The following is an 11,986-nucleotide window of genomic DNA, read 5'->3' on the forward strand; positions in this document are numbered from 1 at the left end:
TATATATATATATAAAAGCATAATTATAAGGCTACGAAAACCAAACGAATTTTATTTTATAGCGATTATACACTTGTATAAACATATTAATGGGTAGAATATTCAGATTCAGATTCAGATTGACAATAAACCATGCCAAATATTACACACTGGCCCTTTAATTTGGTCTTAAACTGACTGTTACACTGTTTCCACTTTGTATGAAAACATTACCTGGGTTTAACAAAAAAACAACAACAACAACAACAACAACAAAACGACAAAGGTTTCCCATTGAGCTTTCATTATTTTCATTATCCACATTATACTGCAAACATCTTTTTTTTATCCTCAGGTAATAGTTTGATTTATCCACTTTGCATATTCTGGACTGCAGAGGTCCATGAACGCAGCTGCTTTCCTGCACACACGCTTAGGATCACCAAGAAAAGAAATGATGCCGTAAATCTTATCTTCGTACACCACTCCTCCGCCAGAATCTCCCTGTGAGAGAGAAATATATTTAGTGTGTAATATCATTTTGCCCTTGTTGATATACTTATTTGTCTTAAAACTTTAATGACAGAAGAGGAGAGTACAAATGAGAGGCCATGCAAACCCACGTAACATATATCCACGTTAGGTGTTTGACCACAGAACCAGTGCTGATACACCTTGACTGGGTAGACCTCTTGGAAATGTTTCTGCAACGTATTTTTGAGGTCTTCACAGTTCACAACTTCAATATCTGCACAGTGCAGAGTAGGTGATTGACTGGGTTCTAGAGAAAAGAAAAATAAGAACAACAAAAGGTTTAACAAAAAAAAATACATCTGAACTTTTTATTTCTTTTTTTTTTAATACATGAAAGGTTTCTTGTTGCTGACACAAAACATCCAGAACAGACAGGTAACTGAAAGTCTAAATGAAAGAAGATCGAAAACTAAACTGAAATCCAACCGGGAAAATACAATGACCTCAGGTAAAACAGAACACAAGACAACAGGAAGGAAAAGGAACCGGGACCCACACCAAGAACACGGGATTGAACGCAGATGAACTGACTACAAACAAAGGGAAACAAACAGGTATATATACACAGAAAACTAATCACAAGAACGAGACACAGCTGGAGTGGGTGGACAGGTGTGAGGGGAAGACTCTGGGAACAGGGAAGGACTAACGAGACAGGTGTGCCAGAAAACAGGCGGGAAAACACACAAAGACAGGAAGTAAAACCAGACACATGAGGAGAGAATCTGCAAAATAAAACAGGCAACAGATTAAATATCAATAAATAACATGAAAAAACGGAAACAGAAAACTCTAAAACAAAGTCTATAAGATAATGGAATATAAACAAAAAGCCAGCATCATGACAATTACTTGACATTGATCAGTTTTTAGTATTAAAAATGCTTTGCAATATAAAATTAATCATATAAACCTTATGAAAATATATCATTTATTTATTTAAATCATCAAAAATCATCTTACTCCTTTCATCATTAGGGCCTCCAGTGGTGGCACCGTGACCTGCGATCTCAACCCTAGAAAATGACAACAACAACAACAACAACAACAATAACCAGGTGGGTAGGTTTTATATTCCTGCTGCTACAGATACTGCTAACAAAAGTATTGTTGATAGTGGCTCAATGGCTGCAGAATTCATGCGGCGAAATTGCGGGAATTTGCGGGAACTGGAAAAAAACTTGAAACCCGAAGTAGACATTAATGGCAGCCTACATTTAGCTCAGTGGTGCTAGGCGAGCTCACAGTTAATGCGTGCTTCTTTCTGTGCGGTGATACAGTTAATTTTGGATGCATTAAATCAGTGGTTCTCAAATGGTGTGCCGTAATGCCAATCCAGGTGTGCCATGGGATTTTGTGATAACCACACATTATCATTGCAATAATCAACTGGGCCTGTACAAAAAGTTATGAATTCATTTTTAATTGACTGTATCAATATGTTGTGCACACCCATTTCCCAATAAAGGGGCAACTCTAGCTAAAAAATGTAATTTAATTTGATTTGAAAAACCTTCACAGGGAACCTATTTGTCAGCGTCTGCACATGGGAATTATTAGTGTGTGACACTTTAAAGGCCCTATTTGGCAGCCAGTGTGAGGGATAATATCATTTAAAAGGAGAAAGATGTGAGAGGGACAACTGATCACTTTATTGTACGAGGCAAATTACATCAAAGCACCAGCAAAGTCGACCGACCACCAAAAGAAAAGAGAAAAGTAGTCAGTAGTCAGTCCGCTTTTTCTTTTGTTATTCCAAAAACACGAGGGAGAGTGGATGGTGGTGGTGGCAGCAATTCACACACACCTTCCAGCGCTAGCGTGAAGGATAGAGTGATGATGCCAAACGTGGAGAATGAGAATGAAGGGGAGGATGAAGACGAGGAAGAGGCGCTGACGGGAGCGGCATCAGCAGCGGCTGCGGCATCTGTGAAGGATTTGTTTTCAACAACAACAGACTCGGAGACCGGTGGTAATATGAGCGTCGCATAATAATACGTCTGATAATCCATGTTAAATTCTGCGGTTATTGCGGTGAAAATGCACCATTTCCCAAAAAACGTGACCCTTGCATGAGCAGCGTCTTTTGGTTGATTACGCATTGTATTATGCAATCGCATAATCGCATTTTTCTGGAGGGGCTGTTTTCTTTTCACTCCTTCCACAGTGACATGGATACATCATCTTCTAAACTGCAATGAAAAATGGTCTCAAAATAGCAAATCTCGATCAGATAAGACATTATCTCTCTGGTGTTACATAGTGTAAAGGTACATGACGGCGTAGCTGATGCAAAATGCTCACTTTACTGTTTACAGTTAGCTGGTAATCAGTCATTAGGTCTGGAGATCTTCGAGGCTGCCCTGCACTGGACTTTTTCCTGGCACTGATCATATCCTGATCATATCTGATCGGGATGCCTCCTGGGCGCCTCCAGTTGGAGGTGTTCTGGGAACGTCCCGCTGGTTGGCGGCCCAGGGGCAGACCCAGAACATTACATATGTCATCTGGCCTGGGATTGCCTTGGGATCCCCAGGAGGAGCTGGAAAGCGTTGTTGGAGAGAGGGATGTCTGGGGTGCCTTGCTTGGCCTGCTGCCCCCACGACCCGGCCGGATTGGATAAGCGGATGCATGGATGGATGGCTTGATGGATGGATGGATGGATCATATCCAGAAACAAATCCAAACTTGGTGAGGTGACTTTCAGCTGTCCTGATCTGAATCAAACCTCTAGAAACTTTGAGACTTTTAAAACTAACAACGAGGTGGAAAAAAATCACAACTCACATTTTAGGATGATATTCACAGTCTGGAAGAGCTACAGGTTGAATGGCAGAGGGGACAGGTAGCTGCAGCAGCATGACATCATGGGACCTCTTGTTGCCATTGTCGTCTTTGTCTGTATAAATCACAGGTTCTGATGTGATTTGCACTTCTTGTACTGGACCATCTGGATCCACACGTAAATTTGCGAACAGAGTCCTAAACACAGGAAGAGGTTACAGGTGAATATCGCATGATAAAACACATTCAATCATCCAGTTCGATCTCTCATCTATTTTGTATTCATGTGTTCTTTATTAAAACGTTTGTATCTGTCTGATTATACCCTGCATTGTATTTTTATTAAGATGTTGTCTTCTCACCCTCGTGGCTTCAAACAGTGAGCTGCAGTCAAAATCCACTGGTCACTTATCAGAGAACCACCACACAAGGTGGAAGTTCCACCATCAGCAACTCTCAGTTTGACATGATACAGACGCTCGCATGGTTTACCTCGGATAATTCTCTTCTGCAGATCGGGCACTGTGCTCATTGTAACACCTGAAAGAGAAGGTCCGCCAGCATGTGACTGCGATTTCAAATGGTAATTATGGATGTCTTGGCATAGGTCTTGATTTATAGTTAAGAGTTGGATTTCCACAGTAGCAAAATTATGTATTATTCATGATCCGGCTGTATCTTCCTCTAGATTACATAGAACTGGATAATTTACCATGACGGAGATGGATGATTGGTGAGCAGAAGGTTTGCAGTGGAACAGCCTTGCTAGAAGTGTGTTACTGAAGAGAGGATTACTGAGCTTATGCTTCGTGTTAATGTCTTTATAACTACTGGAAAATTGTTGTAGAAACACAAGCAGGCCTTAGAAGACCAGTCACAGTTCTTGAGGTATCTATGTGGTGTCTCCATAGCTTGGCTGGGGCTATGGTAACCCCTTAAAACACAACTACAAACCCACTTTAGAGCTTACTTTTAAACAAAGCTCCTTCTTACATTCCGTGTCATTCACCAAAATACATTGTGGGGTCCTTTTGACCTGACAAAACGCGTTGAGAACATTTGCGAAGCTAATTTTCATGCATGCACGACAACAAAAGCATTAACGTCTTGAGACCTAAAAAGTCTAAAGAAGTCTTAAAGAAGAACAAAGAAAAAACTAGGGCCCGACCGATATGGATTTTGTGGGGCCGATGCCGATTCCGATATTATGGAATAAAAAAATCCAATAACCGATATATCGGCCGATTAAATTTTTACATTTTTCAATTTTAAAAAACCCGAAATACCTGCTTTTGATGGCTTAAATACACTGTGGCAAACCGCTCGGTTCAGTAAATGTGCTGTCGGCTCTTCAGTCTTTGCTGTTGAGTCACTGGGGTGTGGAGCATGACATGAAAGGAGTCGGAGCGCCCTCTACTGGATTAGTAACACAAGGACATCATTTCTAAGTAAAACACCATATTCCCTGCATTTTATTATTGATGAACTTTAGGCTGATTGCCGATTATTGTTGTTGCACCGATGTAGTGCGTTTCTTTAGAAAGAGACTGTATGCAAACGTTAGATTACCTGTGAAAACAGAAGTGTATCTTGAAAGAAGACAGAACATCAAAAAACGACGCACTCAGGGCACCTTTCACGTCGTATGTGGACGTGGAAAGTCCATGAGCAAACATCAATATGTGACGAGGTCGGAGTGAATGTGTTGACGTGTACCTCATGGCTAAGTGTCTTTGACAATGTAGGCTGTCATTTTGGATTTTGATACAAATGATCAGTATATTTTTGAATGATGGCATGAAGCCATATGACCTGAGCAGATGACTCATCCCCACCTTCAGTGTTTCTCATGATATAAAGTGCACCCACTTGATGCCCCTCCCCCCACAGCCTGTCAAATGACTATATCCCCCAGGATCCAGAGACCATTTCAGGGCTAGCCCTTAAAGCAACATACAGTACAGACAAATGCACATGTAAGTCAAGATGAGTGAGACATGCAGAAACAGTCCATGTTGGATTAGCTCGACATAAAATTACATCATTTCAAAAGGCATTATGGACAAAAATAGTAACACTGTTAAAGTAAGCATCATAAGTATAAACTATGTAGATAAAGTATTTGAAAACTCACCAATGCACAGCGAAAGGAGAAGCATCAGATGAGCCATTCCTGCCATCCACTATCTAATGACTGCCCTTCCGTCACAGCAGCAGCAGCTACCAATCACTCTCTAAAGGCTTATCAGCCAACCCTTTTGGCTGTGAAGCTCTACACATTTATGCAAAATTTGATCACTTATTAACAGTTCCTGCTCTTGTCTGGTGGCACTTGTAGGTTTTTGCACCGTAAGCTCAGTGACTTGTGGTTTGTGCTAAATTTTATTCTACCCACCCACTTTCTTTTTTTTTTTTAACTTATCCAACCTATATTTAACCCAACAAATCACCATAATCCAGAACTGGGAAAAAACAAAGCAGCAACCAGTCTCTTTCTGGCCTCAGAGGAAGAAGCAGGACTTGTTTCTGAAATAGAAGCCTAACTTCAGCCTCAGCTTTTTAAGAAGATTATCAGCCTGAGGTTTAAAAGACAGGGAGTCATCAAGCCAAATACCGAGACATTTGTAACAAGTGACAACCTCTAACTATTTTCCCTGAGCAGTAATGACATGAGGAGTGTTGTTGCCTAACCTCAACCAAGCCATAACCGGTGAAAGAAGCTAGCAATAGCTCCAAAAGTCACTAAAAGTTGCTAGACATCATACTTTCACTTGGTGACATCATCACACATTATTGGAAGCATTAAATATTTGTGTAATTACATTCAATAGAAAATCCTTTACAAAGCATTTGAACGGCATGAAAACTATGATGCTTATACTATAGTGCACCAGAAAGTGAGAGCGTCAACATAACCATAGAAACGTTACAACATTATGACGTCACAGTGAAGCTGACCCTTGACCTTTTGGGTGTAAAACATCATTACTTCATTTTCTTATCCTACTAGTCACTTTTGTGAAATTCTGTCATAATTAGCACATGAATTCTTGAGTTATGGCAGGGGTAGGCAACCTGCGGCTCCAGGGCCACATGTGGCTCTTTAGCCCATCTCCAGTGGCTCCCTGTGGCTTTGACAAAAAATTATATGGAAGTGAACAACTTGTTTTTTTATTTTAATTTTCATTTATTGTTGTAGGCTTAAAGTGAGTCTTACATTCTTCAACTGTAAAAATGCATAGCCTGTTTTAAAAAATACTCAACTAAACACAACTAAAATCTGCATCATCTGTAGCCTGGCGCCTTTTCCTCTAAAAACATCACTAGCGATGGTTACAGTATTCTTGAGTCTCCTGAGCTAGACTAGCTGTGGATTCCAAATCCAAAAAGGGTAAAGACTCAGGGGAAAAGTAGAGAATTGAATAGTGTGTGCACAAATTTGTTTGCTTTAAACGACAATGCTGCAAAGTTAAAGTACCAAAAAAAACAAAATTAGCCCACTGTAGACTAGCTACCTTGTGCTCATTTAGATTTTAGATTTAGAGTTAGTAATATTGATGGGCTAAATTCAACTTAAAAGACTGTGGTACCTTTATTATAGTACGTTGTTTATTATGTTTCGCAGCTCCAGATAGATTTTTTTTTTTGTCAGTAAAGGTTGCTGACCCCTGAGTTATGGCCTATAAAAGTGTTTTGTGAGGTCACAGTGACCTTGACCTTTGACCAGCAAAATCTAATCAGTTCTTTTTTGAGTCCCAGTGGACATTTGGGCCAAATTTGACAAAATTCCCTGAAGGCTTTCTTGAGATATCGTGTTCACGGGAATGAGACTGACACAAGGTCCCAGTGACCTCTGACCACCAAAATCAAATCAATGTATCCTTCAGTCCAAGTGGATGTTTGTGCCAAATTTGAAGAAATTCCCTCAAGATGTTCTTGAAATACTGAGTTCACAAGAATGAGATGGACGAGGTCAAAGTGACCTTTGACCACCAAAGTCTAATCAACTTATTGTTAAGTCCAAGTGGACATTTGTCCAAATCAAGGCCTTCATGATAAAACCAACAACAATGTGTTCGATAAGAAGTCTTCATTTTATATTGACTGACACAACCATTGAAATGAGTGTCCTGCTGTTATCAGCCTTTGGCCCTTAGTAATTTATCAGTAACTGTATAAAAACAAATAAACTGAATTTACAAATGCAAAAATGTACGATTGTGGTTTTACAAATTTCATTTCAAAAAAGGGTCAACTTCTGTTTGAGTGGTGAGACTGCTAGACCCACGTTACTGACCAAACACTGAGCTATCAGTGATGGCTGTCGGAATGTACAGTGGAGGCATGTTGCTGTCCCCGTCAGGAATAAGTCCTGACAGAGAGGTCTCTCTGATGATGCAAGCATTGCACTCATCTGCAGCTGTGACATGGAAGAGCCTCCTCCTGTAGCTGTTGTGGTTTTTTTGTGTGTGCTTGCGCGTTTTTTGCATCAAGTTTCCTACCAAACATTTTCGCTTGACTTCGTGGAAGGTTCTTACAACAGAGAGCACAGAGTTAACGGCACCCGTTACGTCCTTCCAGGCCTTTGATTTACCTGTCCCTGTCACACTCCTAATAATAAACTTTTTCTTTGTTTGCAGCATGTTCACAGGTCAAATCTGAGTTTTCCGTGGCTTTCATGAATCCGGTCTTTTATGTGCAGATCTACTCACAGATTTACCAACATTTCATGAGTGGGACCCATTGGTTATTGGAGCTTTACATTTGCAGAAAATTTGTGTAAATTTTTTTGTCTTGCTGAAGTAATAAAAACAACAACACTTTCTTGATAGTGAGTCATCTTAATTTTATTTTAACTGACACAATCTTGTAAAAGAAGAGTCATTTATCATTATCAGTATTGTTGAAAGAAGGGCAGACTGTAATACTTATAATATATTTTTTACAGTTTTCAATTTAATGACTGTAAACTGGCAAAATCCATCAAATTTAGATGTGAGGAAAAGTACAATTGTATTTTTACAAATTCTGATTTAAAATTTTTTAGATATTTCTTTTACTGCATTTACAATATAAAGGCAAGAATGTGTTAATTAACATTTGTACCTCAAACAGAATCACAGTTATTGTTTGTCTTGAAGGGCTTCACAAATAATGGTTGAACATTTAAACATAACCAATCAACTATCAATGTATTCTTTGGTAATTTAGAGTAACTCAACTGTTTTCTGAGTACATATGAAATGTCTGTGAAATGACAGGACATTTCACAGTTGACCCCACATCAGATATCTCTATGGTCCCCTAATAGTATTCATGATCCACTGCATGTATGCACAGACGTCCATAAATCCAGCTGCTTCTCGGCAGGCATACTTCGTGCTACCAGTGAATGAATGGACACCGTAGATCTTGCCTTTGTACACCACTCCTCCACCAGAGTCGCCCTGTGAGAGAGATATTGTGTGTTATAGACTTTTTGACCATATACTGAAATAGTCAACATGTTAAAGTTGTAACACTTGTGATGACTGTAGAGAGGGTATAAGGTTAGAAGCCATGCCAACTCACTCGACATGTATCCACTCCAGTCCTTTGGCCACAGAACCAGTGTTGATGCAGTCTGTGTGGCCTCAGCTCTCTCAGCCTCGTACAGTCAACAACTGTGGTCTCTGCACATTGGAGGGTACTGGAGGGTCTCCCACGTACTAGATGGGAGTAGAAAAAAAGTGTTTATTGACTACAAAAACAACATTATCTACTTATACACACCAACAAATGAACAAATTTCTGCTGCAGCGTAACACTGGAACGGGATATTTTTAAATTCTATTCTTTTATGAAAAGCTTTCAAATATATTTGAAGACAAAACACTTTAAAGACACATTTAAAATGTATTTAATGTTAATATGTGTCAGCAATGTTACAAAACATACAAGCAAAAACACTAACTCTGATAAATGGAGATAATTGCAATCATAAACTAAACAAGATTCATCTCACGTTTTTCATTATTTGGGCCTGTAGTATCTGCTCCATAACCTGCAATCTGAACTGCATCACCTCTGAAACACAGTAAAATGGAACATTTTTTAGCAGTGTTCTTTCTAAAAATGTATGAAAAAAATCATCAGGAATTTTACATTTCCAGGTCCTCAACAGCTGAGCTTTCAGACTTATTAAAAGGGGAAAGATCACAACTCACACTCTGGGACGCTTGTTACACCTAGGAAATGGTACAGGTTGAACCCGAGTAGGGTTAGGTAGCTTCAGCAGCATGATGTCATGACTGGCGCTGTAGATCACGGGTGGTGCTGTGATTTGCACTTCTGTTCCTGGCCCTGGATGCGCGCCTAAAGTTGCATATATAGTCCTAGAAGTAAGTAAAGGTAAAAGAGGATCATCATTGAATTACTGTCAATGCACCCTATTTGTATATTATAGGTCAATAATTAATCAACATGAACATAAGCATTGATGTCTTTATTTTGGGAATTTACATCAAATCATTGTTGATTGCTGCTTCAGGACTTTCACACTGAATATGTGAGTGAGAAATATATTATTACTGGTTCAAGTAAAACTGTCACTTTCTCACCGTCCTTGCTTCTGGCAGTGTGCTGCAGTCAGAATCCACTGGTCATTGATCAGAGAGCCACCACACCGAGCTGTACGAGCACCATCGGTTATCCTCAACCTCACATGGTAAGGACGCTCATCTCCACACGTTTGACCTCCAATAATTCTCTTCTGCAGATCCACCACGGTGCTCACTGTGACACCTGAAACACAAATGTCCTCCTGTAAGTTTAAACAGTGCTGTTGTAGAGAACAACTTATTCACTCTCTAGAAAGTTATCAATACACATGATGAACTGTGAAAGTGTTATGAGCATTCCATTGATGCCTAGTTTCACAGTTTTTAATAAGTGGGGGTGGATGGGTCCAACAAAGCCAGGACTTTCACCTGAGAGCCCAGTGTTCGCTTCCTGTATCAATGTAGAACCAAACAATGACAGGGAGTTATCTATCGCATGATATATAGATCTGTAAGGCCACTGACAAAGAGCTGATATGTGACAACTTGGGATGAGAACGTGTTGGTAGCTCAGCACAGCAGTTAATCTTACAGTCAGCAGGCACTAATGCAACCAATACTCTTCAAGACCTTCAATTCTTGTAGCATAACACTAACATTTGTCTCCCATCAGTAACACTTTGTCACCCAGAACGCAACGACCTAAAACAACACTAACAACGGGTGGCATTACAAAATGCATCAGTGTTGTCTTTAAAGTATATTTATGAGTATATTTTATTTGTTTTTTATATTTCATCTGTTCGGATAAAATATATCTGTTCCGGAGGTCCCCGATGCAAATGCCTTTGAAATTGGTGCTACAGCCACAACATCTGGTGCAACACACCAAACTGCAGGCACCACCATTTGAGTTTGCTTGAAGTAAAGGGCCTGACATCTTTATGCTCTTAATGCCATCCACCATCTGCTGTCTCAACCCCTGGATCTGCTCCATATCACTCAGAGATGCATCACACCACCTACCAAAACTTCTAACTGGCTTCTCTAGAAAAGACAAGAGCCATTCAGAAAAGAGAGAAGGCACACAACTGAGGCCACTTCACACCTCCAACTGATCTAGAGTTCAGCTGTCAGGATATGAATGAACATCAGAGGAAGAGACCACACTGGCTCATCACACTGGCTTCCTCTGAAGAGACCACACTGGCTCATCACACTGGCTTCCTCTATATTTTGGAATTGATTTAAAAATGTTATTGACTGACTCAGAACATGAAATACATGTCTTAACACAAAGAGAGAGTGAGAGGTGGAGTAACAGCACTTCTGATGGATTAACTCAACTCAAAACACACTGAATACTATTTCAAAGCATATAGAATGGTTAAAGTTAGGATGTGTAAACAATACTCACCGGCCCACAGCAAAAGGAGAAGACCTGTAATGCCACCCATCTCTTCCAGTGACTGCCCTCCTGGTTCTACAGTGGCACCTTTTTAAATCTGTTCACACTGTCCTGTTGGCCTCTGAGCCACCAATCACCTCATAAAGGTTTATCAACACAACCCCATTGGCTACAAAGGTCCGCAGTTTTGCAATTTTGGATGACTCATCAAGTGTCATGAAAGAGACTGTGATATACAAAGAGGAAATAAAAACTGTCCTCAGCTCAGCTGCATTAGGCAGATGAAACCAACATGGAACTGACACCACTGTGCACATTAGGCAGATGAAACCAACATGGAACTGACACCACTGTGCATGAACACAGATATTACTCAAGGGGGCTTTCACATCAGGGACCCGGGCCTAAATCTAAGTACACCCCAAAGTTCAGTTCTCTTGATTAGTTTGAACACTGTGAGTATGGTTCATGCGTACTCTGGTACGGTGTGCATCAGCTGTGAATGCCTACTGTACCAAAACAGAATGGTATTTAACGCAACTACAAGGAGCTTGTCTATATCAAACAGCAGCGCAGCCCGCCACGAACAGACCTGGTTCCAGCTTCACTGCTGCCTTTGACCTGCAGTCAGAGCTCCAGCGAGAGGGAGATCTGCTCAAAGCTGATGACAGTCCCAGGGGCAGCGGTGTCCGATTGTAGTGCCCTTTTCTACACTGTAGCACAACAAAAATGATGATGCAGG

General features: G+C 40.3%; 2 protein-coding genes across 2 annotated transcripts; both read right to left on the reverse strand.

The window, feature by feature from the left end:
* Window positions 1–330: 330 nt before the first annotated feature.
* Window positions 331–5,496, reverse strand: LOC126390639 (kallikrein-6-like). The gene is made up of 6 exons (XM_050045033.1): window positions 5,432–5,496; window positions 3,660–3,837; window positions 3,301–3,495; window positions 1,477–1,529; window positions 603–760; window positions 331–483 (listed from the first exon to the last, which is right to left on the reverse strand). Exons 1-6 carry the CDS (start codon window positions 5,475–5,477, stop codon window positions 331–333), a joined length of 783 nt encoding a protein of 260 aa, XP_049900990.1. The 5' UTR covers window positions 5,478–5,496.
* Window positions 5,497–8,162: 2,666 nt separating this feature from the next.
* Window positions 8,163–11,330, reverse strand: LOC126390363 (anionic trypsin-2-like). Its single transcript, XM_050044637.1, has 6 exons — window positions 11,254–11,330; window positions 9,897–10,080; window positions 9,504–9,671; window positions 9,302–9,363; window positions 8,869–9,005; window positions 8,163–8,744 (listed from the first exon to the last, which is right to left on the reverse strand). The coding sequence occupies exons 1-6, from the start codon at window positions 11,291–11,293 to the stop codon at window positions 8,592–8,594; spliced, it is 744 nt and encodes a 247-aa protein (XP_049900594.1). The 5' UTR covers window positions 11,294–11,330; the 3' UTR covers window positions 8,163–8,591.
* Window positions 11,331–11,986: the final 656 nt, after the last annotated feature.

This window comes from Epinephelus moara, chromosome 5 (genome assembly GCF_006386435.1).
Source record: "Epinephelus moara isolate mb chromosome 5, YSFRI_EMoa_1.0, whole genome shotgun sequence".
NCBI lineage: Eukaryota > Metazoa > Chordata > Actinopteri > Perciformes > Serranidae > Epinephelus > Epinephelus moara.

Coding starts and splice junctions, on each gene's coding strand:
- LOC126390639 (XM_050045033.1), bottom strand. CDS start 5,477: ATGGCAGGAATGGCTCATCTGATGCTTCTCCTTTCGCTGTGCATTG. Junction 3,496..3,659: donor CACTGTTTGAAGCCACGAGG/GTGAGAAGACAA, acceptor TCCTGTGTTTAG/GACTCTGTTCGCAAATTTAC. Junction 761..1,476: donor AGGCCCTAATGATGAAAGGA/GTAAGATGATTT, acceptor TCTTTTCTCTAG/AACCCAGTCAATCACCTACT.
- LOC126390363 (XM_050044637.1), bottom strand. CDS start 11,293: ATGGGTGGCATTACAGGTCTTCTCCTTTTGCTGTGGGCCG. Junction 10,081..11,253: donor TCTCCTTTTGCTGTGGGCCG/GTGAGTATTGTT, acceptor TTTGTGTTTCAG/GTGTCACAGTGAGCACCGTG. Junction 9,364..9,503: donor TGTAACAAGCGTCCCAGAGT/GTGAGTTGTGAT, acceptor ACTGTGTTTCAG/AGGTGATGCAGTTCAGATTG.